This window comes from Centrocercus urophasianus, unplaced genomic scaffold (assembly GCF_019232065.1).
Source record: "Centrocercus urophasianus isolate 14NV4802_14NV808 unplaced genomic scaffold, USGS_Curo_1.0 seq_13, whole genome shotgun sequence".
Classification (NCBI taxonomy): domain Eukaryota; kingdom Metazoa; phylum Chordata; class Aves; order Galliformes; family Phasianidae; genus Centrocercus; species Centrocercus urophasianus.
The window spans coordinates 49,274,987-49,300,924 of record NW_024884475.1 but is presented as its reverse complement, the minus strand read 5'-3'; the positions used below and the strand labels follow the sequence as shown (position 1 = coordinate 49,300,924).

Below are 25,938 nucleotides of genomic sequence, written 5' to 3'. Positions count from 1 at the left end.
ACAGAGCTAATCTTTTTTTGTGATGAAACTCTTCCAAAATTACAGCCAAAACATCAAGCCCAAAGCTTTTATTAGTTAGGACTGATAGTGAATATTGACTTTTCTGGGAAGGAGAGGAAAAAAAAAGTAAATAAATAATTCAAGGCCATTCCTTGAACTTTTAATGACTTGAAATGATTGAGTGCCAACCATGACAGCAAATAAAACATTGATTTATATACGTGCAAATGTGTAAGAACTTACCATTTTCACTGTCGGACTTGTTCTCGTGTTCGGTATCAGTCAGAGTGAGGGCTGAGTTGGAACGACTCGACAGACAGGAGCTGCGCCCTGACTTGACCCCCCTGCCCCAAAGTCTCATGGCATGCTCTGGAGACATCACTCCTTCATTTTCAGTATCAGCATCTGACCCTGCACTGATAGAGTAACCTCTGTGGGGGAGCCCCATTTCCGCACAAAATGCCAGTCCTCGACGAGTTGCTGGTTCACAAACTCCTAACTGCCTTAGGGTAAAATTCTGTCCTGATTAGGGGAAAAAAAGATAACAGAAGGTGAGAATTTTAAAAAAATAAATAATAAATTAAGAAGTTAGAAGTAAAAACTCTTTATGTGTCTTATTTTCTCAGGCATCACATAAGCTGTTTTGTCAAAACTCTGTAGGTACTACAATCAAGTGATTCCCTCTGTCTCCAGCTCTCTGCAGTGCCCCTTTCCCTTCTGAGAACCTTAATACTACTTTGGCAACTGCTTCAACACATCAAAAGTGTTCTCATGTAGGAAAGAAACGTAACAGAACCTGCAAATGGAGAGAAGCTAATTTGGCACATGGAAGGATCAGAAGTAAATGACAAGCTTTTCTTTCCTTTTTCTTTTTTTTTTTTTTCTTCTTACTTTTTTGAAGTGTGAAGCAGTAGAAGGTATTTGTCAGAATTGCCTTTGTCATCCTGACTAAAGAGGCCTACGCAACAGGATATTTCCTGTACAGACTTCACCTAGTGTGGCACCGGAAAAATTAAATGGGAGCACAACCCCCACGGAGCTCTCTGCTCTCCTTTAATGCACAAATGTAAACAAACAGGAATGCTGCCTCCCATTACCTGCAGCCCTGTGGTAAGATGGCATTTTCTGTCACTGAATTCAGGCTTTTACTGCTGAAGCAGAGCCTGCACATTTTAAGCAGACTTTCAAGCCTCTGTTTTGGGGCAGAGCAAGAGACATAAGCGAATCCCAAATGATTGTATTAATAAATTAGGTGCGATAAACTCATGACACTGCAGTAACTTAGAAGTGTCTAAGTTATGTGACACTCAAAAATGACTGCCTTTTTAACGGCTGTGTCTTCATCCTGCTTTTATGTCTGTAGATTTAAGACACTGTATGATATACAGACACTTTGCAAAGCTCATTTGCATGCCAGCACCCATAATGCTTTTCCATTCTGGCTCACAGTTTTCTGATAGCTCTGGGAACAAATCAGAATATATGCTCAATTTTTGTATCTGATAGGCATCCTAAGTGCTCCAAAATTAGTCATTTATAAATACATGAGAATATGTGTTTGTAACACTGTTAAAGCTTATAATACAGCAAAACCAGACTCCCCTCAAATAAAAACTAATAGAAAAAATATAAAAGTGTAATTAATTCCTGAAATATTAAGAGTTTAAGCACGTCAACAGGCAAGACATTAAGTGATCCAATTAATTACTTTATTGCTGTGGTCACACGAAGTGGTCACTAAGTGTCACTGACTCCGCAGTCAGAACCATAAACGAATTCTGTAAGCAAGTTTCATAAATAATGAAAATCAGTTACTACCACTAGGTACAAAGCTAACTAAAGTTATTTGCTGCTGTAAATAAGGATTTGAGAAGAAAAGCCACTGGGGAGGTGCACATCTAAGCAAATACAAAGGGAGAAGATACATCTATGACTAGGGCCAGACTGTAAAAGAGTACATGTAATATGCCATATGTGGACTGGCTGTACCTTGCCATTTAAAAACAGTCAAGCCACATGAACGCTCAGGTTTTGTGAGAGACAAAACTAAGAAGGGAAGCAAACAGGCCAAACAAACTGCCCAGCTGTAGCAGCAGGCAGAGCAGAACAAAAGGAGGGGCCTACAACATATCTTTTTTTGTCAGTGTTTTGGCAAATTTAAGGTAGGGATGACAGCCTGGCCTCTGGTGTTATGTGTGGGATATGTCATTACAGGAATCTGTTATTCCAGCATCTCTGCAGATGAACCAAAGACAGGAGAGGCCAATATGCAGGTGTGTGAGCACTCACTGTTGCAGATGCAGCCCTGGGTTTGTCCTAAAAACAATGTTAAAGGAAGCAAAATAGAAAGAGGTGGCCCCCACTGACAACAAGACTGCTTGAGTCAGTAATCAAGCAGCTGCTGACCTCCAGGCTACGAGGTTACGTGATACACCTATGGACCTGATATCTCCCAGGCTGAGCTGGGGGCTACAGCAGGATTGTGCTGTAGCCAGCTCCAAGGGCAATGGAGGTCACCCACAGCAGCACCCAGCTCTGCAGAGCATTGCCCTGCACACCCAGCATCAGCCACCCTGGCAGACACTGTGTTTTGAAGAGACTACTGAGCCGTTTTTACTTTTATTTCCTATTTTAATGACTATTTTTATGCTCTTAAGCAGACTAATATTTATTTCTAAGAGAAACTCCTTCAGGCGCTCCACATGAAAACCCACACTGACTTTCTCAGGCTCAGTGCCAGGCACAATGGACCACCTATCCACTGCTTATGAGTTTTATTTTTTACAACAGCCTGCTTCCACCTCCTTTGTGCTTTTTCACCCCTCTTTGGAATGACATGAGAACCAAAACTGCACGTTACAGGGCCAAAGCAAAGCTCCAGTGCAATTCTGGATGCAGAAAAGGGGTTGTTTACTACTCTCTCATCACATTCAATACTTTAAAGCTCTTTCACTACACTGAAGTTGTACAGCATTCCCCAGAAATGCTGTAACAGCTTTAGAAACATCAGGCTCAATCATCTCCTGAATTAAAGCTTTCCTAAAAGCTTCACTAAGAGGATTGCACACTATATAAGTTGCCTACACAAATGAAAAACAAACAAAGTTGACATGGAAAAAATATGTATTTGTGTAGGAATTTATGTCCCAAAGGAAATCATACATATGTAATGCAAAGATTTTACATCCTCTTAAGATTCCCTGAAATTTTCAGGATCCAGGAGATGCTGAACGAGGCTGGGGCACAGAATTAATGGGCTGCACACTGGAACAGGGGCTTTTACCTGCTAGGGAACAATGCTACCAAAAAAACTGAAAAGAAATTTGTAGGGGCTCAGTGGAAAAAAGAGTATGAAGACAGGATGTTCTCCCTCCTGTGTTCTTAACATTTCTAATTAACCTTTCCAGGAAGACTTCAACGTGAGGGATTTAATCATCAGTTTCTTATACTATACACACATTTGTAAATTCTCCCACTGACAATAGGTGCCTCAGCATTTCATAATGACTTAAAAGCAACTTGGAGAATTTGTAATGAACTAATTTCAGAGAAGAAAATGTAGAAGAAAGAGTAAATAGATACAAATAAAGCTTTGAGGGCTTTTTTCCTTTTTTTTTTTTTTTTTTTTTTCTTCCTTTACAAGTAGTATGAAGTGTAAAATGGAAAAAAAAATAAATTAGACATGATGTTTCAATGAAACTTGTTTTGGAGACAACTCGGGAGCTTGGGGGCCATTCACAGTGATGTTTGGCTTTAAAAACTGATAACAATGTTATTATCACTCCACCATTAGATATTGCCATTTCCTTTGGCTAGGAATACAAATTTACAGTTAGTGTAAGGAACGAATGCTGACACCATCCACATGTCCAGATGAACAAATCAACAACACAACTTGAAGATACCTTTCAGCTTGTACAGCAATCACTGTTAACAACATGGTGTCTGCCAGCTGCAAACTCACCTGAATGATTGGTGCATCTCTAACCATGTTAAATTCATATCAGGCCGTAATTTTAACACACATATACATGAATTTCTCTGCCAGATTGTATTTTTGTTATATTTGTATTTGTCTAGAACAACAATTTTTAAAGCAAATAGTGATGGATGTATGACGCATGCTTTTTGGGTGTAGACAAAGCACATAGGCGTATATAAGCTAGAGTTCACTTGTAATAAATGCCATTTTGCTGTTCACCATATTGGTGTGCATGTCCAGTGATTTGGCCCTGGCCTTGTTGTGGCCGGTATCGTAGATCCTTAACACTGCCTAGTGCATACATAAGTGCAACGTATGCAAAAGTTACACGTTCTTTTACTAAGTCGGGATTTCACAGCTGAAATTAAATGGCAACCTGCTCTACTTGCTCTACTGCAATATTGGTTTCAGTGGCCTAAATTGGAGATGTTATTTAAAGGTGCCTACAGTAATTGAAGCTTCAAGTTGGACACGTTATCGTGGAAAAGGGTTTTGGGAGAGGACTACTGAACAAAACACAAAAAGGCTCTGTGGCTTCTCAGCTGTCAATCTTTGCTTTAAACTGGATCTGTACTAAAGCAGAAATATCCCCCTAAAATGACAAACCACAAAAACGGAAAAACAAACAAACAGATGAACCAGCAAAAAAAAAATAACCAGCAGAGAATTTGCAACTTCAGACATCACCACTGACCTGCGTAATCCATTAACTACTGCAAAGTCTCTGAGCCAGGGTCAGCAACTACTGATAATTTTGGGAACAAGGGAAAGAAACACTCCTAAACTAAAAAGCCTTCTAGAAAACATCAGTGAGGTTAGCAATAAAATATACACAGGCACACTCCTATTTCAAGTCAGATAAACTGTAGCGTGAGCACCTTTGCTGCCTTCAGTTTTGCCATCACAGAGTAGAGACAAAACCAGAATGGTAGAAATTTCAAATCCAACCATGTGCATGCTCAACCTTGTGCTGTATTTGCGTCTGCTCTTTCTTAATGTTCCAATAAAGTTTCATTCCTTTTCTGTTGTATCTATGTCCTACATTACTTGCCAGTCCCTGCTCCAGTCTTAAGACTTGGCAGCATTTTTCCTTTGTATCTTGCCTTCTGTCTGCCCACAACACCTCCATGCAGTTCAGAAATCATTCTCAAATGCATTTTGCCTGTAATCACTCTGCGGTAATGCATTACAGGAAAATACTAAATTTAGAAAAACAAATTGTGGAACAACTAAGGCAAGAGAGATGAAAAACAAGATGTGATCACAGTCCTCAGGAGAACCAATCTTCTCATTTCTATTCTTCTCTATATTTCTTTGTTCCTGTACTTAATTCTGATTTTTTTCTATCTTTTTTTTTTTTAACTAAAAGAAGACTAACATAATTTATTCAGAAAGAAAACCTGGAAAAGAGCTTCTCTTTTTTTTTTATTTTTTCTCTGCAGACTAGAGCATGCAGGTCCAGTGCTTATCACTGAAATAGCATATGAACAGAAATGATGTCAAAATCGTTGCTGCAAGGACCACATAGTTTTCTGCTATTTTGATACTGGGAATTACTTTTGTATCCTTTTGCTTAGCTAATACACGCAATGGGCACATGTCTTTTATTTGCAGCTCCTTGCCTGGAGTTGATCCACAGAACTTCTGATTACTCTCTGCAGAGCAAGAACCAGAAAGCGGCTACACCATGCCTTTGAAATGCTACATCACTTCTGTAAAACCAGGAGACCCATTCTACTGATTCCACAGTAGCCTTCCTAACTCACGTACATGACAACCATGAAAGAACAGCTCTGGTAACTGCAAGCTGGCTGGGCCGATCTCTTTAACAGTACCTGAAAAAATAAAGCATTCAATCATGTGTGAGTAAAAGATGGTGAAAGGAGTTTCTCTGTATGGAATGATAAACAGCAGAATCATCCCTTCTGTTCTCAGGTGACAAGATAGTCACTCTGGAGCACTGAGAGGATGCCATTTTCGTAAAAGCTCAAAGCAGAGCTGCACTGCTTTGACAAGAATCCCAAGTAATCCCAAAAGATGTGAAACATTATCTACCTCTAAATGTCAATTCTGATTGGTTTCTCAAGGAAAAAAAAATGTGTTATTTGTTGTAAATAAAATATGTTTATTTTCTTCTCCATTTACTGGTGGCAAAGACAGCACGTCAGGCTTTCTAAGGCAGTGCTTTCCAAGGAAAGATATTGAGAGGAAGGGCATAAAATTGGAAGCAAATGGATAAGAGAACAAATTTGCTAGAAATGAAAGGATGAAGATTTTAGAAAAGGAACTGGCAAAAGATAGAGGCCCTGCATGCTTTATAAACTTCTGATAAGAAGTGTACAAATGCTGCCTTTAGAATTCAGAGTATTAGGCAGGTAGAATACAATTACAGAAAAGAGAGAACGAGTAATAGATGTGATACCATCCATTCTGCTGCACAGACTACACAGTACATTCACTAAACTGAAAGTTCCAAAGCTATACTTGCTGAATTCTGTGTGTCAGGATTCAAGCAACCAAAGTGAAGACTGACAAGTAACACACTTAGCCTGTGTTAATACATATTTTCTTTCTGATCTTTTTTTAATTACTTCGTCTTGATTTTCTTTTCTGATTTTGTGAAAGTTATCTATGAAACTTAGATCACTCTAATCCACTACCTCGTGGTTTTACCCTGTCAGTAAATTCTGCATTTTTCTCATCACTCATCACAACCTCCTTCCTCGTCACCTAACCTGTTTCTTGACCTTTCTGCTCCACTCTCCTTTCCACCCTTACCACCTTTTCTTGCCCTTATCTGAGTTCAAGTGGAACTGTAAGATTCATTTGAAAGAAAGCAGCTTCTGAATACGTTCAGTAAACTACACAAAACCAAACAGCATGAAACCATATACTGTCTAAGCAAACTTAAACCATACAGCTCTCCCGTTCTTTATGGACTTTCAAAAGCAGGTGGGGAACTAAGCCACACTTGCAGCGACTCCTGAGAGCTAGCAGCAGTGACACAGAGCTCTCCAAGAAGCACTTGCGCAACTTCAGGTAGAAGAATTTTATGGGAAAAGATCCAAAACCCAAATATAGTCTGGGAGGAAAAAAAAAGAAAAAAAAAAGACCCACTTTCAATACCTGGAGGGAGCTAAAGTATATCAAACCTTATAATCAGACTAACCATGTATTCATCACAGTAGCACTAAGCTATAAAAATGCAAGGAAACACAGGTTTTTAACACTGGTCTTGGAAATTTGTATTTCAAGAGATGGAACAGAATAAACGTAAATGGTACCAAATATCTTCCTGCCACTAGTTTTTCAATTTAGGATTGAAACGTGCAGACTCTTCGGCATGGTACAAGGCACTCTGTTTTTTTCCCTGGCAGGCTTGGAGATGGTGGGAGGATCCTCAGTACTAATCCACAGATGAGAACATAAGCACTTCTTAATCTAGTATAAGGATAAAGGACTGTTCATCAAGTACTTCTGAAGGTATCACAGATTAAGATTAAAGTCAATTGCAGATAATTTTACAATTGCACAATTCAAAGCTTCAAGCTGCAGCATAAGCAGTCGTGTTTCAGTAAGTGAATTAATAATTCAAACATTACAGTTCCAAATTCTTGGATTTCAGACAAAAAAATCTGATTTTCTGAAAATGATGAAATAAGATACAATTTAAATTAGGGAAACTATCGTGTCTGTCCAAAACTTGGGTGGCAAGGGAAAAAAGAAGATTCTGTGGATTTAAAATAGAAATGTAACTCCATGAGTAGCAAGGAGTGCAAAGTCTTGATCATGAGCAGAATGACAGTATAGATATTTCAGGCCTCTATCTTAAAGTTTGGATCAAACTGCAAATCATCAACATCTAAGCATCCATTTATTACAAAATACAAATAAAGCCTAAATTTGATAGATGTGAAGAAAATATGACCCGAGGGTAAGCAATGCAGAGATGATGGATATGCAGTCTGCAGAGAGCCTAAAACCACAGATCTGACAGGTATGAACTGCCACATTAAGGTCAGTAGGATGCTAATGACATGACATATGGCTTGGAATGGGGAAGGAAGGTGAGAAGGAAGGAGGCAGCAGGGAAAGAAGCGTGCAGAATACAGCCCAGGCTCAATCCTATCCCTTTGGATGTGGAGGGAGAACTCCACACTGTAATTCTGCAGGAGGAAAGGCACATCTGCCACCACAAGAGAGTGGACAGAGAAAGGGGTACATTGTGCCATAGCAAAAAATTTGATCATTTCAACAGGCTCTGAACTGGTGTAAAGAAAGAAAACGATCATATTCAGAACAGCCCTATACATTTCTATTTGTCGAATAAAAAATAAATACCCCACATTCATAGGAGTCTCTTCCACAGTGCATAAGCAGAATGAGGCTCTCAGATCACTGTAGGTAAGCACAAAAAATGCCAGTATCTAAAACTTGGATAAAACCCAAGGATTCCACAGAAAAACCTTGTTCTTCCCTCTCTCGTGCACACCTCCCTTCACACATCCACAGCGAAGCTCACATTCAGATGTAATGCAATGTAGGCTTAATTTATTCTGTCTAGCAGAAAGCCCATTAAACTGAAGAAAGGGTTTATGACTCAAACGTATCTATGGCATGGCAAATAAAAAAGTGCAAACATAAACATGAGACTAATCTGATCTGATGGCTCTTCCATTTTCTCTTTTGGCTTCGATAAGTTAAGTAACACTAAGCACTGCCTCTCAAGCAAGTAAGCAGTGACAATTTAGACTACTTTCAAAAACTATAATCTGACTGAGGAATTATTCCTGCTTCACTTCTCTGTCTCTCCTCCCACTTCTGTTTGCTAGTGATGGAACAAGTAACCCTCACAAGCTGGCCTGGAGTCCTGACTCTTGATACTAAATCAGCAAGCAGGACTCCTTGTCTCCAAATGCATGCTTTGTTCTCTCAATGGACATTGACACACTGCAGCCATCTTTCACAGCCACGTGTGCAACTCACATATCTCCCTCATCCTCCAGTCAGATACTTATTATGAACAGGAGCAGCGTACACATCTCGCTCCATGAAGCTGTATGGGCAAACACAGACCTTCCAGAATGTCTTCCATTCCATAAAGCCAAAAGTCTTTGGGGGCTTTGCTCGCCTTCAAGATCTCTAATCATTATGACCAAGAACTTCATTCCCTTCTTTTGCAATTGGTCTGGTACAGGACAAGGCTTTCACTCTGTGGACCAAGGCCATGCAGAAATGCCTGATCAAGCAGCATACTGCCAATAACCAAGGTTGATTTTTCCCTAGAGAACCACAATTGCCCTTTGTCTCCAGATCCATAGCTCATCTACAGACCATGACCCTCCAGGGGCCAATTTCAACTAGATGAAAACCTTAGAGCAAGCACGTGCATCACTGAGCAGGAGCTAAATATACTCTTAATCAAATGAAAGTGAAATGTTTTCCTCACGACCACTCTGCAGCTAAGAGAATAACTTTAAAAGTCAACAGATCCTTATCACCTGGAACCTGAAAACCAATTAACTTCTTATTGTTGCTTTAAGAAGTAACTAGTATAGCAATGTAAGATGATAATATTACTTAGCACTTACAGCGCTTTTCATCTTCAAAGCGTTTTGCAAACATAAACTAATTAATCTTCCCAACACGTCTGTGAGGTGGGCAAGTGTTATTATACCTGTATTACAGAGAGGAAAGGAAAAAAAGCACCGCTGGCAGAAGGTTATGTGCTTAGCTCAAGGCCACAGAATTACTGAGCACATGCTGGCAACAGTATGCTTCTCACAAAAGTTGCCTGCTCAAAGGAAGAGGATGCTGCAGGTGGCTTGTGTTTTAGCATAACAGAAAAGAGTCTGCCAGAATCATAGTGAGGACACTCAGCTTACAACGCAGAACTCTAATTCTGATAGCTGCCTTGGATTTTCAAAGATGGCACTGCCATGTCACTGAATGGTGATTAATTCGCTCACTGGGAGAATGCAAAGTCATTTGTTTGTCATTTCATACCTGCTTGTAAATAATCCACACAGCAGGCTAATGCAGTTCTGGTGAGAATCTTTGCATACCGGACAGTCAAAACCATCTCACTGACAAGGCATAGGTAGTGGAAACTCAGAAGTGGTTGATCTATCTACCCTCCCACTGCCTCTTAACGGAAGGCTTGAAGTACATGGAACTTTAGGTTTGAAACCATGACCATTTAGATCCTTTAATCCTGCAGCTGACATTTATGGCGACTGAGATTAATCACTTTGTTACCCAAATAAGTCATTTCAAGCAGGTAATTTTTAAAAAACAATAAAATTTGACGTCCTGTTACATTAGACTAGAAGTTGCAATTCATACTTCTGAAATCTTAAAAACGAATCCTTGACAGTGTTTAACATCTTCAATAATAACATAAAATTGTCCTAACATATAAATCACTATTTCAGGTCCTCCTTTTACTGAACAGTGAGATTTTTCCAGCACCTAAATCTAATTGTCACGGAGAGACAGCTGAACAGCAGCTATGATTCATCAGCACAGTGTAACATACTGTAAATGGCTTTGCTTTTCAGCAGTCTCATATCAGTGACCCAGCATACTGTGATGGGAAGAAATTCTTTTTCTTTGCTTGTTTGTTAAGTCCAGCCCCTCTCTTTGCAGACTAAGGAGTTACTAGGCTCCTAAGAATTTCAGAATAGTAAAGATACAAAAACATCCATATGAACACTTTCTCCTGCAAAACTGGAAGGGGCAGCATGAAAAGAAATTCACATTGAGGCTTTGCTGAGAGCAAATTGTGCTGAATGATAAACACAGAGAACTCATGCTCACCGCCAGTTAGAAAGACCTAGTAACTTTACCTCCAGGCTAAACTACAGATGCCTCAAGCTTTCCAAAAGTAAAAATTTAACACAACCTGCACCACCTCATCAGCCCTTCTTGTAGCAGAAGTAGGGTGCAGCTCAGCTTCTCATTTCACAGCATTCACAAACAGTGGTGAGATAATTTTGTGTATAAATATGGACACACGCAAATCTCAGTGTCTTGTGCCAGCTGTGCCTCCCACTCCCACGCCAAACCTCACTGACTTGGCATATAGATCCCATTACAGCATCATTATATTGCCTTGCAACAAATAATTCTTTGAAGCAGAAAGACGGCTACTTAATAAACATTGCAGAGTCCTCTCCTCATTTCAAAACATATCTGGCAATAAGCAAAATACAGTTTTTGCCTGCCTGTATTTCTCTTGCTAAAACTCACATAACAAGCCTTTCAGTTCTTGCAGAACCTTTGATTCATGATCAACTACAAATTGTTTGCAAAACATATTATTAATTCCGAATTTTTTTTTTTCAAATGTCATTTTAAACATAGTTTGTCGTCTGTAGTTCTACAGTCCTTCCCTCCTCATCCATACTCACACAACTCTGCCAAATATTTTCACATAGCAGTCTCCTATGCACATTTTATCACTTCCCACAGCAATTTTGTAAACAAAGGAATTCCTCTCTGAGCAACAGCAAAATTCCACTTTATATATTCAGCTTTATTTCTGAATTCAGCGTGATGCTTGGGCATGTTCTAAAGTACGAGCATTTAGGCTCCAGAATTCAATTAAAGAAGTTGTACATTTAAATGACTGCTCATTACAGTTGTATACTTCAAAGCATAAGTAAATAGGTATCATATTCCTCCCTAACTCAAACAGCAAACAATCATATCATCACATTCTGGAAAGCAAACAGCCTTTCATGGTGCTTTATCCACTATCAAGGATGAGATTAGGCATCTTCTCAAGTATGCAATGTAAAATCAAGTTTAAAAGTAGTTTTAATGAAAAAGGCTCGAGTTCATTTACATGGTTGGGCGCTGAGTTTAATTACTCACATTTACCAATTTTTTGAAACTTATGTGGAGATTAACAACAAAGCGAAAATAAACAGCTAAATTAGAAATTCTAAAAACAGTAAACTAGATAGAACTGAAGAGTTAAAGATTAAACTGGTCTTGCAACATAAAAAGGTGTTTGAGAAAGAGGAAGGAAGAGACCACAAGAGATGATCCACTTTGTCTTTTCAGTTAACTGAAAGCACACTGCCTTGACCAAGTCGCTTCCCAGAATCACACATCGCTTCTTAGAATCTTGTCAGCTGGCTTCCAAAGTAACAAGATTATCCTAGCCCTATAATAAATACTACAATATTTTAACATTAAATTATTTTAAATACTGTTCTATGAAATAAAACGAGAAACATCCTTTTAAGCTGTTACCCACAATTTATGCAGTTAATCTCAAACAACAAAAATTCAGTGATAACAGGGAAACTTCCCCTCTGTAAGATTTCCTGGGACAAAAATACTGCTAAACCAGGCACATCTATCTCCTACAGCAATATCCCCTTCTGAGTTCAACTATGGGCAGCAGGAAGCAACAAAGACACATACTGAAACAAATAAGGAAGAGGAGGTGGTAAACTTCTGACACATAAACAAAAAGCTCTGAAGGGTTTACTCCCACATATTGGCAGTAATAACAGTGATATTTTTTAGCTGTGTCAGACTTGGAAGACTCAAGAATTTCAAGTAATTGCTCCAGTAGATTTCCAGTAGACACTGGAAATTTGGTACTATTTTACACAGGCTGAGCAAAAGAAATGAAGCAGTCACCATCAATTAATAAAAATGTTAGTTTCCAATTAAAGGCATTTATTAACAGTTGCCGTATTTTTGCTTGCAGATTTATTTCCTGTTGTTTTCACAGGGTAGCATGTAATTAGACTGTCAAAGCAGCTACATATCTGCACTTTATTTCTAGACAGAAGCAAAAAAAAAAAAAAAAAAAATATATATATATATAAATAGGGAAGCTTCCTTAATATATTATTAAAAAACCTTTAGAATGATCTTGAGCACATTTTCCACCAAATGCTTCCGATGCCAGAAGCAGTAAGGTCTCTCAGTCAAAGATGAATCAAAAGAACAGAGCACCTAAAACTACAAAACAAGCCCTTATTAATTTGACCCTCTCAAACTTGCAGGTAGTCCACAAAGGTGCTAAAACAGCAAGCATTAGAGGAAGCCAATAAGCCACACAAGGGGAATTGAACAGACAATTAGAAAAATCAAACAGACACAGATGACAGCGCTGAGAGCACTGAAAGATGATGATGACTCTACACATCTCAGACTAACAGATGTGTAACTTATTGCATATTGGGCAATAAGTATTAGCTATGTACTATGTACTTTTCTGAAGAAAAAGGAGAGGAAAAAAACCCGCAAGCCCCAGTGCTTCATCATACATGTTGTGCCAGATTGTTTCATTTCTTCCATTTCATTATTTCTATTTAAAGAGAACAGTACTCTATTCAGGGAATGGTTTGTGAATTCTTAATTAGGCAGTATTAAATAAACAGTGTCTATTTTGATATAATTTTGTCACTAGTACAGTGAAAGTGTCTATAGTACGAGCCCTGGAAAACTCCATTCCTCTTGGTTTTTCCTTAGTAAAGTAACAGGATCAAGGTGACTAATGACTTTAGCTTGAAAGTAGTGATGACCTGAAGTTTCAACATATCACAGAGACCAAAAATACACAGCAGAAAGCAGACAGACCACAGTAGCAGCCACCCTCAGTTACATGAGTCGAAAAGAAATATTTTTATTTCCTTTGTAGACATTTGTGGTGAAAAAAGTCAACACCATCTGCATTGCTCTAATTCTAATGTAAAGTTATTCTACTTGGAACAAAGATAAACCACCAATGAGGAAAATATTTTTAAACAATTCTAAAATCAAAGCTAAAGACTTTCTCACAAGGAGAAAGCTTTCTATATCTACTCTGAATCTACTCCCGCTTCCTCAGAAGAAAGGATTCTTTATATAGAAGACTGAGGGTTCATTTTACACATCTTCTGGCCTACATTTATTCTTTTAGATAGCTAGGCTGTAATATTGCACACATTCCAACTTTTTTTTTTTTTTTTTTTTTTTTTTAAACCTTACATTAAGCACTTTGGTTGTGGAAGTGTAGAAATGCCACTTCTAGATGTTACAGTTTTGAATCCAATGTAACGCACTGAGTTCTTGACCCTAACAAGAGTTTACCCTAATGACTGCAACCTGACCGAATCAGAATGGATCTCTTAAGAGCAGTTAGTCCCTTCCTTCAGGTGGGGTCAGCTACAGCAAACTGCCCAGGGCCCCATCCTGCTGGGTTCTGAATAACTCCATGGATATTTACATCTCTCACATCTCTCCTATCCTGGACTCAAAAATTTAATAGAGACAGCAGTTTGCGTCTGATTAGGTGTCACAGTTATCCACTGAAAGTAAACAAAAAACAACACACAAAAAAACCCTCCACTTTCAAACTGATTTACCTTACTAATTTACTCACTCTACAGTGCTCTGTTACTGCCCTTGTGAACTAAAAGCACCGAGCTATTAAATTATTTGTATATGCCTAAGCATGCATACTAGATTTTTCGGCAATCCAATTTATGGGGCCTCATATTCTTTGAGCAGTCGCATTCATTTCTTGTGATTAATTTTGAAGCTACTTAAATTTTAGGGACACTGGAGTGGCAAGCTTTTGGACAACCCATTAATCAGATGATTTTTTATTTTTTTTTGCCGGGGGTCTGGTTTTTAAACTGTAAGGCCTGAATACTTCACACTCAATGTCACAAAGTTGTCACTAAGTCACTGCCCAACACGGGACGTTTACATAGGTTTCCTGTTTAGCATGTATTATTTATTTCAAAGACGGTACACAATGCTCTCCCATCTTTTTAAAATATTTAGGAAGACACAAATGAAGTGTACTGTTTGTGCAGAGTATTACTAAAACTGTTAAAAGGGGTATAATGACATCCTCTTCCCACAGCAGGAAAGCCTCGTTACTCAGTACTAATGAATTATACACCCCGGTTGTATAAAAACCTCTTGCCTACCTTGTCTGGTATATTCATCTGCTTCTCTGTGGACCAAGTCTTTTACCCGGTTTCCATACAGCAACCTAGAGGAATCATGATCAAAAGCCTTCAGGGTTTCACTGGAGCTGTAGGACTTCTGTGTAGGCACTCTGCACTCCTCATTTTCTGCAGAAGAATTTGTGTAGCGCCGCTCCTTGTCCCGCCTGCTCTTTGTCAGGGAGCAATAAGGCCGACGTTCTTTCACATCCATACTTCATTCCTTCTGTGTGCGCATCAGCCTGGCCTGTTTGGAATTCTTATCTACATTCAGCTCACATCTACCTAAAACAGAATTAGAGAGAGAACAGACGATGTGTTACAACGTTCTCTAATTGCTGTGATTACTTTTCTAACTACCTGGTGTGAGATCAGAGAAACTAGGGGCAAAATGTAGACCTGTCATGTTTGCAAGACTTCTGACAGTTTCTGATAGTTTCAGGTACAAGCTATCCCGAGGAGAAAACAGCTAATTCCTGTTAACGACAATGCCAGTCACAACAATCTTCTATTTATACAGCAGATTAGAATACTAAACCCAGACTGAAAACTAAGGGAGAAAACCCCTCTCAGCTTTTCAGCTTAAGGAACGTGTTACCCACTTGAAGTCTATTTGCAAATACATCAGCTTGGCTTTTCCTGAGAAAGGTGTGTGTCTAATGAGAAAGACATATTCTTTTTCCACTTGCTTGTCAGAAACTTATCGCTTTAATGTCTATTTCTGAGATACAGATACTACAATGCTTACTGTCAATTCTATTCTTATAAAATTGTTCTCACCAGGAACATACACATAATTTCACAGCAAGCTACAAAAACATCATAGGCCATACATAGGAAGGCTTCTCTCGGGTAGTATGTTTAATAAAGCTGCTGCTGAGAAGCAAGGAAATATTTCATTTGGGAATGACATTCAGGAGTAATTTTTCCTTCCATCATGTTGTTGAGAAATGTTACAGTAAGAAACTTATTTCTATTCATTTTTCTTTAATGGTTCATTCCAGTAGTTTTCAAAACAAGGTTTCCTTGTTTCATCTCATGGGCCCAACACAGTTAACAGAAATACCTTCACTTCTGACACAGTAAGAAAAATGACACTCTCCAGAGAAAGAAAAATTTCCAAAGTTTGGAAATTCTGATGTCATTTTTAAAGACAAGAGCTAGATTAAAATCAAGAATATAATTCAGATATTTGACTGTCCAACTAACTAGGCTTTGGTATTTCTTGTTCAACATCTTATATGTTGGGACTCTCTGCTCTGCTTCAAGAACATTTTCCTTGGTGCTTCTCGCAATTTAACAAATTTAATTACCACAAATGATTATTTTGTGGAGCATTATCAGTCAAGTCAAGTTCAGAATTTATAGAGCCACAGAATCACCAAGGCTGGAGATCATGTAGTCCAATCGTCCACCTACTATCCCTTCTAAACCCTGTCCCTCAGTACAACATCTAAACATCTCTTGAAAACGTCCCAGGACAGTGACACCACCACTTCTCCGGGCAGCCCATTCCAGCGCCTGGTCACTCTTTCAGAAAAGTAACTTTTCCTCACGTCTAACCTGAATCTGCCCTGGTGCAACTTGAGTCTGTTCCCTCCAGAAATGAGGCCGTTCTCTCTAATTCAGATAACATTTTGCAGCACATATCACAAAGTAACATCCAATTCTATTGGCAGCCTGCTAAGCAAAAACAAGGCTGCTTTAGAACTCTTAACCTGCTATGTTTTTAAGCATTTAACAACAAACTAATTAGTTGTCACCCATGAAACGATTTCTAGTGAGTATGTAATTTAACACCAAACTGTAATTCAAGTTATTGACTGGCAAGTCTTTTATCATCTTATTTGTTTTGAGATTTTCTGAAAAGCTCTCACGTTTCTTGACCTGCCTGAATTTCATTTTATACTAGAAGACAAAGCTGCAAAATCTTCAATTTGAGCAAATTCTTTTTTATATTAATTACACTTTCACACACTCGAGTCATAAAAGAAATTGAAATATCTGTACGTGGGCAATAAAATTGAGATAGAATAATAATTTACTCACTTTATGACTATTTAGATGTCTGCATGTCCATGTAGCATATCTTTTTATTTGATATAAAACACACAGACTTTAAAATATTTGATTGACTAATGAATGCAAGTTCTTTCCACATGAAAACAATTTTCTAAGCACTTTGTGAACTTGATGCTTTATTGCTAAAATGTAATGCTTTTAAAAATCACGATTAACGGGTACATGCAGGTATTCTCCTGGAGCATAAAGATTGCACATGGAAGCCCATCTCCCCCTTCATCTATGCATTTCAGAACTGTAAAGGGACACTAATTCCTAATGTCTCTAAATTGTGCGACGGGAAAACTGACATGCGCTATTCATCATCAAAATTTAAATAATTTTGATTTTTTCAAGTTCCTGGGATTACGTGGCTCCTTCCTGATAGTAAAAAAAAACAACAACCACTCTTTGCAGGATACTTTGTTAGTATAGCAAGCTAAAATCCTTAAAGATTTAATCTATGCTGTAGCATGAGGAGAACTACTGATCTGCTTCAGACAGAAGTCAATGAATTCAATAAAACATCAAAAGGCAGTTTTCTGAGTTATCTATTGCCTCTCTAGGCAAAGAACGCAAAGGTTATAAAAAATACAAGCTGTTTAACAGCATCAGATTATTGAGATACTGACAGTGATTACACTGCCATGATAAACAATGAGGGCTAGTACATTTTTTTGTGGGCATTTTGAAAAAAAAAACAAACCGAACCAAAACACATTTAAGAGCTTGATCTTTTCAAACCCAGCATTATACAAAACACCTCTTTACCTTCAGCTGCCTTTAACTTCTCAGAAGTTATTAGCGTCTCCCTGAAGTTTTAGGAAAGATTTAACAGACTTAGGCTCAGACCTTCAAATCCTTTTAATTGGTGAATTAATATAAATATCAGAAGTAAGGAGCCAGAATAAAACTATCTTAAAGATCTGTCTGCAAATAAATGTCCCGCACCACGAGCAAAACGTGAACAGAAAGAGGGAACACAAATGTATTTGCAGAACACAGAAATATATCAGCATTAACAATTATTTATTGGACTGGCAGTGACAAGTCAAACACAGGGATATGTACAGATAGCTTTACAAGATTTGAGCTTTAACCCTTCAGTGAAGCAACCCAGCACAGCACAAGGTGCTGCAGCAGTCTCAGCACCGCACAGGACTTATTTGTCCCCCTGAGAATCTTATTGCACACTTCCAATTTTTAAAGACATCTTTCTTTCCCCATAAATTTGATGAACATTTTCAATTAATGATAAAAGTAATTCAGAAAAAACACCCTGCAAGTTACTGCACCAGCTCAGCCTCTTTATTATATCACTACAGTTATAATAATAATTAAAAATTCACACTCCAATCTCCAGATTTAACGGAACCAACGGGTAGACAAATTTCAACACATTTCAGGTTTTCTTCTCCTCTGTTCTCAGTAACATAAAAGCTGCATTCTGCTGGGAGTTGCCCAAATGCACTGACCAGCTTTCTTTTCCTTCTATGTCTTAGAAGAAGCTCAGACGAAATATTGGTAATGAGTACAATACAAATGCAATGACTAATTTGACACACAAACAAATTTGGTTGATTTTTTTTTTTTTAAACAAATCAAATTAAAATTTTAAACCAAATAAAATTAAATTTGTGACGTCACAAAAGCACTTGCCTTTGCCCACAAGTAATTTTTGCCCATATGTGAATATTTATGATGCACAAAATAGGAATTTTCATAAAGCTGTATTTATCAAGCTAACAGCTAACTCGCTCACTCTCATGTGGATGTTAAAACAGCCATGCTAAGTACTCTTATGTGTTGCATCACAACTTCCACTGAAGACGACTGAAAGTAAACTGATCAACTGTTCCAAGTGGTTGATGCTTTTCTGTGCACAAGACACCAGGGGTGTTCATCTGTGTCACTGCCTGTTGGACCCTCTGCAACTTTGTAGAGATTAGACAAAGGTTTTGGCTCTGGTTGGGGTCCATGAGTGATCATGTCAATGACCAGACCTGCAAGTCAGCTCTCTTCTACTGAGCCCCATCCCGCATGCATTGCCTCTGCTGCAGTCCCAGGCAGCTGCCAAATTATAAAAGCCATTCCAAATCTGAAATGTCAGGTGCCTGTTTTTCAATTAGTAATTATTTCTTCTAGAATTAATTTAGAAGGAAAACAGAACAACCAAAGAGGCATGTCTTACATGTGAGTAGGTCACTGGGACCACAGAATTCCTTCCCTTCGGTGAATATTTACAGACAATCCTCAACTTCTAAGTCAGGTATGGTAACTAACACAATTAAGTTGTGAGATGATTGCTCTCTCTTTCACTTCAAGCACTGCAGACAGCTTGGGCGTGCAAAGCCACACATGCTGAACCTGCAATGGGAGCTTCAGTGACCAAACAGAAGTCTCAGGTACAGACAAAGCTGGCTGACGCAAAAGCATTTTATTTAGAATTCTCCAAGATAGCTTTCAGTTTCCCTTTGTCACTGAAATGCAAAATTAAGCCACCACAGTTAAAAGAAACAACTGCATAACTTTTTACCAAAAAACAACAACAACAACAACAAAAACAAAAAAAAAAAAAAGCCCACAAACAAGTACCTTGACGTTGAAGCCCTGCACAGCTATATAGGAAAAATACAGTAGGCATAAAATTTACTACATATTTTCATTGTCAAGATGTAAATGGGGATTTAAAGTCATGTTATGAAACATCATCTAAAACATCCAGCCAGAACTTCAGCATGCCTGCAGGCTTTTTAAAGCAGTTATGGGAAATTATTGCATTTAATTCTGTAGCTTCAATGCCAAGCTCCCCAAAGGGTTGTTACAGTTTGGCAACAGGATGGCAGTTCTCCCAACACATGCACCTCTCCCCACCCAAGTGGCTGGGAATCTTTTTCCAGCACAGGAGCTGGGTAGAATGCTGAGGAAATGGATTGAGGAGCTTAAATAAAACTCAGTGTTTTATGCCCTTTTATACCCCAAAAGCTACAGAGACACAAAATAATAAAAAGGTAAGAAAACAAGATGCTTCTTACCAAAACAAAGAAGAGATAGTCATATAGAAAACGTGCTATTGCTGGTGTTGATTTATCGATCTGCTACAGCATATATTATACTCCCTTTCAGTGTGTAGAGCCATTTTAGACAACTCAAAATGCACAAAGCAAAAATTGAGTTGGTTCTGAGAAAAGGAGGGTAATATTTTAATACATACAGTGTCAGAAGAGAACATTAAAAAAAAGGAAAGAGGATGAATCATGTAATTTCCTTGTTAGAGAAGAGCAGCAGTGGGCACAAGATGCGGTTACAATGCAGCCAGGCCCTCTCTGCTGGTCTCGCAGGCAGGAAGCACTGCTGTGAGTGGCAGGGCAGCAGGAGCAGGGCTGCGGAACGGATTGAAGCGTTCAGCGCTGTCTTCCCTCCAAAGACCCACAGCTAACAATTGAGGCATACCTAAGAATGACAGCACTCATGGCCGCGCACAGAAGCCCGCACTATTACCGAATTACTATTATTTTTATTACCAATTACTATGATTATGAATTAGGGATCGTTGATCCTTCCGCATTCGGTTAACACGAGCCTGAACTCTGCTCGCTTCAGTCAGGAACAGATTTCCTCTCACAATACAGTACTGCAACGACACGACAGAAAAAGCATTGCAGCACTTGAGCGGGAAGCAGGCTCAGAATTCTGCTCAAAATTAGAGGTTGCACAGATTGGTGTCAGGACAGCTTCCACTGTCAGCTCTGAAAAATGCTACAAGAAATGCCTGAGTAGTTCTACTGTATTCTTTTAATTTAACCAGGATTTCCTGGTAACAGCAATTGTTTGTTAATGTAAATATTATGGTAATCACAATTTGCACTAGTTATAATACTTGCATGCCTTTTAACAGCAAAAAGAACAAAGCAAATTCAGCAGGAAATGTATTGTGTGAAGATTAATAAGTGTACAAATATCAAGCAAATTAAGAAAGTCTCCTGTCCAGAAAAATACTCACAATTCACACAACTAATCACCCATAAAACCTATTACAAACAAATACTAGGAAAAACTCAAAAGGCATAAAAGAGTGATGAAATTTCCACTTCAATGGCTGATAAAGTGAGATATGTCAGAAATCAACTGAGCTGGAAAAATGACACTTTGAAGAGGTGCTTAGGATGATCTGTAGCCATGGTGTGCCATTAGTCAAACTGATGACTCTTAATACATGGATATTTCAGGTCATCATATCTAGAAACTCACTTCTTAATATTAAAAGTCTGTCTTCCAGCACAGAGACTGGAGTGGAAGCACCCAAAGCCAGGGGAGCTGGGAACAGAAGGGCTGCCAGCCAGCAACTCACAGCCTGAAATCAGAAAAAGCCTCCCTAATTCATGAGCCAACTCTATGTTTTAAAAATTGATTACATATAGAACAGAAAAAAAAAAAAAAAAAAAAAAAAGAAAAAAAACCAAAAAAACCAAAAAAAAAAACCCCACAAAAAAAAACAAATAAGGGGGAGGGAGGACGAAAGAGGATGATCAGTAAAAAACACTGCATATTCAGCATGCATTTTTCTGCATTAGTCAGGGAAGGCAAGCACTCATATATCTGCAACACTAAGGGATGTAATATGAATAAAAGTTACTTTCCAGAGACGATCTAAAAATCTCAGTTTCGTCAGACACAGAATGAAAAACAAATAAACGCACTCTACATTCACCAGAAAGTCTGTTGCAATGAGAGTTGAGAAAATCTGCAAAAAAGATACAGGGTGCTGGTCAGTCATGGAGGCTGATGTTTGTGGAAGTTCTGTGGCCAGTAGTTAAGGCCTGAAGCCCCGAGGGAAAATAAAATAAGCAAATGAATACCCCATGTTACCCCTCATACCAAGGGAACATAGGCATTATTCCTCACAAGAAATACTACTCCAGGTGCCATTTTCCTCAGAGGGAATGAGGGCAGTACTCCTTCAGACGCCATCTTCCTATGCCGGCACGAGGACCATGCAGTTGTGGCTGCAATGGAGCAGCAGCTCCTTGCAATTTCTGGAAGCTCCCACAGCAGGGCTGAGAGCCTCCAGAAGGGAGAACTGAAAGCAGCCACATGCTGACCCTACTCACACAAAGCCCTGTAGTTCACAAACATGGATTGGATCACTTCCCCTCTGGAGGAATTCAGAATTGGCTATCACCAGCAATTTCTGTTCCTCTTCAGGAAAAATGGTTTGCAGGAATCTAGAAAGCCTAGAAAAAGAGGAAACCCTAAAAGGAAAAACTGAGCAGGGGAAAACAACAAACAAAACCTCAGAAGAGCAGAGCATCATGCCTGGTTACTCCAGAGCTAAGTAATAAACTTCCAAAGTCTGCATAATTCATTATTCAGCAACAATTAAAACGGCTTAAATACTTTCATCCACTCCTTTAAACCTGAAATTCATGCCTATACCACTATCTCCTTCCCAACCCTCATTTGAGACACTATTTTTTCCCCTCTCTCCTCACCCGACCCATCTACATGGTCTCCTGATTTATGCAGGTTTAATTCCTTCCTGATCAGTATCTCCCAAGTTTACTTTTGCACCTGCTCTGAACTCTCCCTTTTGTTCTTAGACAAAACCAAAGAAATCCAGGGATTTTTTGAAACAAGTCAGATGGAGAACCCACACATAACAAGCCCACATGTAACCCACCATGTAACAAACCCTGAGCATCAGCAAGGGTGCAACAGTCCCTGAGTCCCCACGCAGAGAACACGGTGCAATGTTTTCTTCATTCCTGCTTGCAGAACAGAGCTATCTGTATGTCAGGCTTTTTCTGAACAAGCTGTCCATCATTCAACTCCTCCATCTCATAACAGAGTTAATTTCAAACAATTTGATGGACGTGAGGTTTTAAAAATAATACCTCTCTCCAGTCACTACAAGGGAAATGAACCACACGACACACAGTAGCTGGGCGCACTCACAGATCTCGTCTGAAAACAGCCTTCTGAAGGTGTGAGTAAGTGTGAGGAGGACCTGAGGACCTTGCAAGAGAGGATGTTACTGGTGATGAGCAGGAGAGAGAAGAAAGAAGGCAGAAGGGCAGGCGTTCAAGCTGTGTCAGATGGGGCACAAGGCAGCACCAGCCTTGGTTTCCAAGTACAGCTCCTCATAACAAAAGTTTTTGTCCCACATAAACAGAAAACATTCAGAGGAAGATTTTTCTTTTTTTAGCGATCAGATGGGTAACTGGATTTTCAGATGTGGTCCCACTTCAATTACAATACTGTCTCTGTCTGGGAACTTGGAGACTTACTAACAAGTCACCTCAATATAGAATCACAGAATGGCCAGGGTTGGAAGGGACCTCAAGGATCATGAATCTCCAACCCTCCCGCCACAGGCAGGGCCACCAACCTCTCCATCTAATACTAGACCAGGCTGCCCAGGGTGCCATCCAACCTGGCCTTGAACACCTCTAGGGACAGGGCATCCACAACCTCTCTGGGCAGCCTATTCCAGCACCTCACCACTCTCTCTGTAAAATACTTCCCCCTGACATCCAACCTAAATCTTCTCTCCCTCAGCTTAAAACCATTTCCATTTCAGACTGACTAGAAAGAAGCAACAGACATACTGACTTTTTTAATAGTATATGTGTTTTTTTATTTAATTCTGAACAGCTCTGGCTTGTTCAAAATTATCCCTGCCCCTCTGACTTTCCTTTCCAAAGCAGCAACAAATAAAAAGCAGATCAATGCAAACAGTCATCCTAAAAATGATGAAAAAAAGTCTCCATAGTCTACAGTATTGATGGTGTTTCTCCTACTGTTACAACATTTATTCACCACTTCTAATACAGAAGCGTGAAATTCCATTACCTGATGCCCAGGTAGCATGAAATGTAGCAAAACACTGTTTATCTTAAGTTTACATTAGTAGTCTCTACTCTGCATATACCTGTCTATATTAGCAGTCATATCTCCCTCAATTCTCTCTGGGTTCTCGTTTTCCTGTCTGCACAAGCTGCAGCATTTTCCCACACCCTCTGTCTCCTCTTTGGCACTATCCTACACCAACGTGTAGTAAAGGGTGGAGGATATCTGCTCTGTTGGATCACTTTCTTCTGTAATCCCTCTTCTAACTCCCTTTTATAGCAACAGATTTTTAGCCTTACCTTAAAGGTCATACAAAAAAAAATTCTCTTCTCATTGCCCTTATTTGACTTCTAGTCCTAGGGTTTGCCTTCAGTTTCAACAGAAAAAATACTTTGACTAATTTATTTGGAGTGGCCAGTAGGAAGAGGGAGGGGATCATCCCTCTTTACTCAGCCCTTGAGAGGCCCCCATCTGGAGTACTGTGTCCAGATCTGTGGCCCCCAGTACAGGAAGGACGTGGAGCTGTTGCAGCAGGTCCAGAGGAGGCTCACTAAGGTGATCAGAAGGCTGGAGCAGCTCTCCGATGAAGAAAGGTTGAGGGAACTGGGCTTATTTAGCTTGGAGAAGAGAAGGCTCTGGGGAGACCTCATTGTGGCCTTCCAGTACTTGAAGGGAACATATAAACAGGAGAGGGCATCAACTTTTTACGTGGTCTAATAGTGATAGGACAGCAGGTAATGGCTTTAAGCTAAAGGAGAGGAAATTTAGGTCAGATGTTCAGCAGAAATTCTTTGCTTAGTGGGTGGTGAGGCCCTGGTGCGGGCTGCCCAAAGAAACTATATATACCCCATCTCTGGAGGCATTCAAGTCCAGGTTGAGTGAGGCCCTGGGCAGCCTGAGCTGGTGGTTGGCAATGCCAAGAAAGGCTGGAGCTCGATGGTATTTAAAGTCCCTTCCAAACTACCATTCTATGATTCAATGATTAATGCAAACAAAGGAATACTATTTTTAAAATATGCTCTCTGTTTAACTCTTTGAGACATAACATTTGCAACCACACTTAGTCAAAGAACAACACTTCTCTTTGAATGCTTCCACAGAGCCTGCACTGGCACAGCCCTAGCTGACTGCCAACCAAGACCCTCTCTGGTAACTGCCTTCAAAGAACAAATGATTAACCTTTAATAACATACAGCATCCTTTGCAAAGCTAGGGAAATCCCATGAAGAACCATGTCCTACCGCGTTCCTCCTCCACCTGTGTTTGTCACCTGTAGGTACAGCCCCAGCTGTGCTCCCACACACAGCACAATTCCTGTGATGGGGAGGGATGCAGCAGAGCTGCTGCTAGCAGAGCCCGGCAACAGCGGCTGGTGCAGTGCACTTGGATCTGACAGCAACCAGTCTCAATCTCTAAAAAATACTTCACTGCCAGAAGTTCTTAGATTTGTAAAAGAAGCAACAGCTTCTATAGTAAGTACAGAGCAACCTCACATTATGCTTTCACAGGGCAGGGACACTGCTTCTTTAAATCCTTATTCCCACTTCAGATGATATGTTGAATTTCTCAGTGCAAACACTGCCTACAGACAGTAACAATTCAATTCAGTAACAGATCTGAAAGGATGGACAACTTCTACCTCATGAAGTAAAAAACAAAACAAAACAAAACAAAGGAAGTCTCTTAAGACAACAATTGGAAATTGAAAATGGACAAACAACTATAATCGAGTAATGAAAATATCTGATAATTATAAATGAAATCCCTTATGATCTAACACAAGTTCTGTATAGAAATTCCACAGTTCAGTAACACCAGAACTAAAACTTTACACTTAACTGCATTTCTTACTAAACACATTCAGGTGCAAAGATTCAAAGCCAGGAACACTGCAGGGTTCAGCTCACTTAACAGGACAGGGAAAGCAAAAGCAGAAAAAAGACCAAAATCTTTCCCACAGTGACAGTAAAGATACCTCACATAAGTGCATATGGACTGCTGGACAGATGAGCAGATATTTGGAACAGGATGAAAATTTAACTATTTCCATTTTATTACGGAACATACAGAGTGGAAATATCA

The 25,938-nt window shown here is 39.3% G+C and overlaps 1 protein-coding gene across 4 annotated transcripts in view; it reads right to left on the bottom strand.

Moving 5' to 3' along the window:
• TENM3 (teneurin transmembrane protein 3) overlaps positions 1–25,938 on the bottom strand; it is a 383,293-nt gene that overhangs the window by 291,579 nt on the left and 65,776 nt on the right. For 3 of the 4 annotated variants that reach the window (XM_042811517.1, XM_042811518.1, XM_042811520.1), the window contains exons 2-3: positions 14,929–15,231; positions 244–522 (exon numbers count right to left, since the gene is read on the bottom strand). In XM_042811517.1, the coding sequence (XP_042667451.1) occupies positions 244–522; positions 14,929–15,160 (511 nt within the window). In that variant the 5' untranslated portion in view covers positions 15,161–15,231. The remainder of the gene's footprint in view (positions 1–243; positions 523–14,928; positions 15,232–25,938) is intronic. The other variant, XM_042811521.1, reaches the window with a different exon arrangement.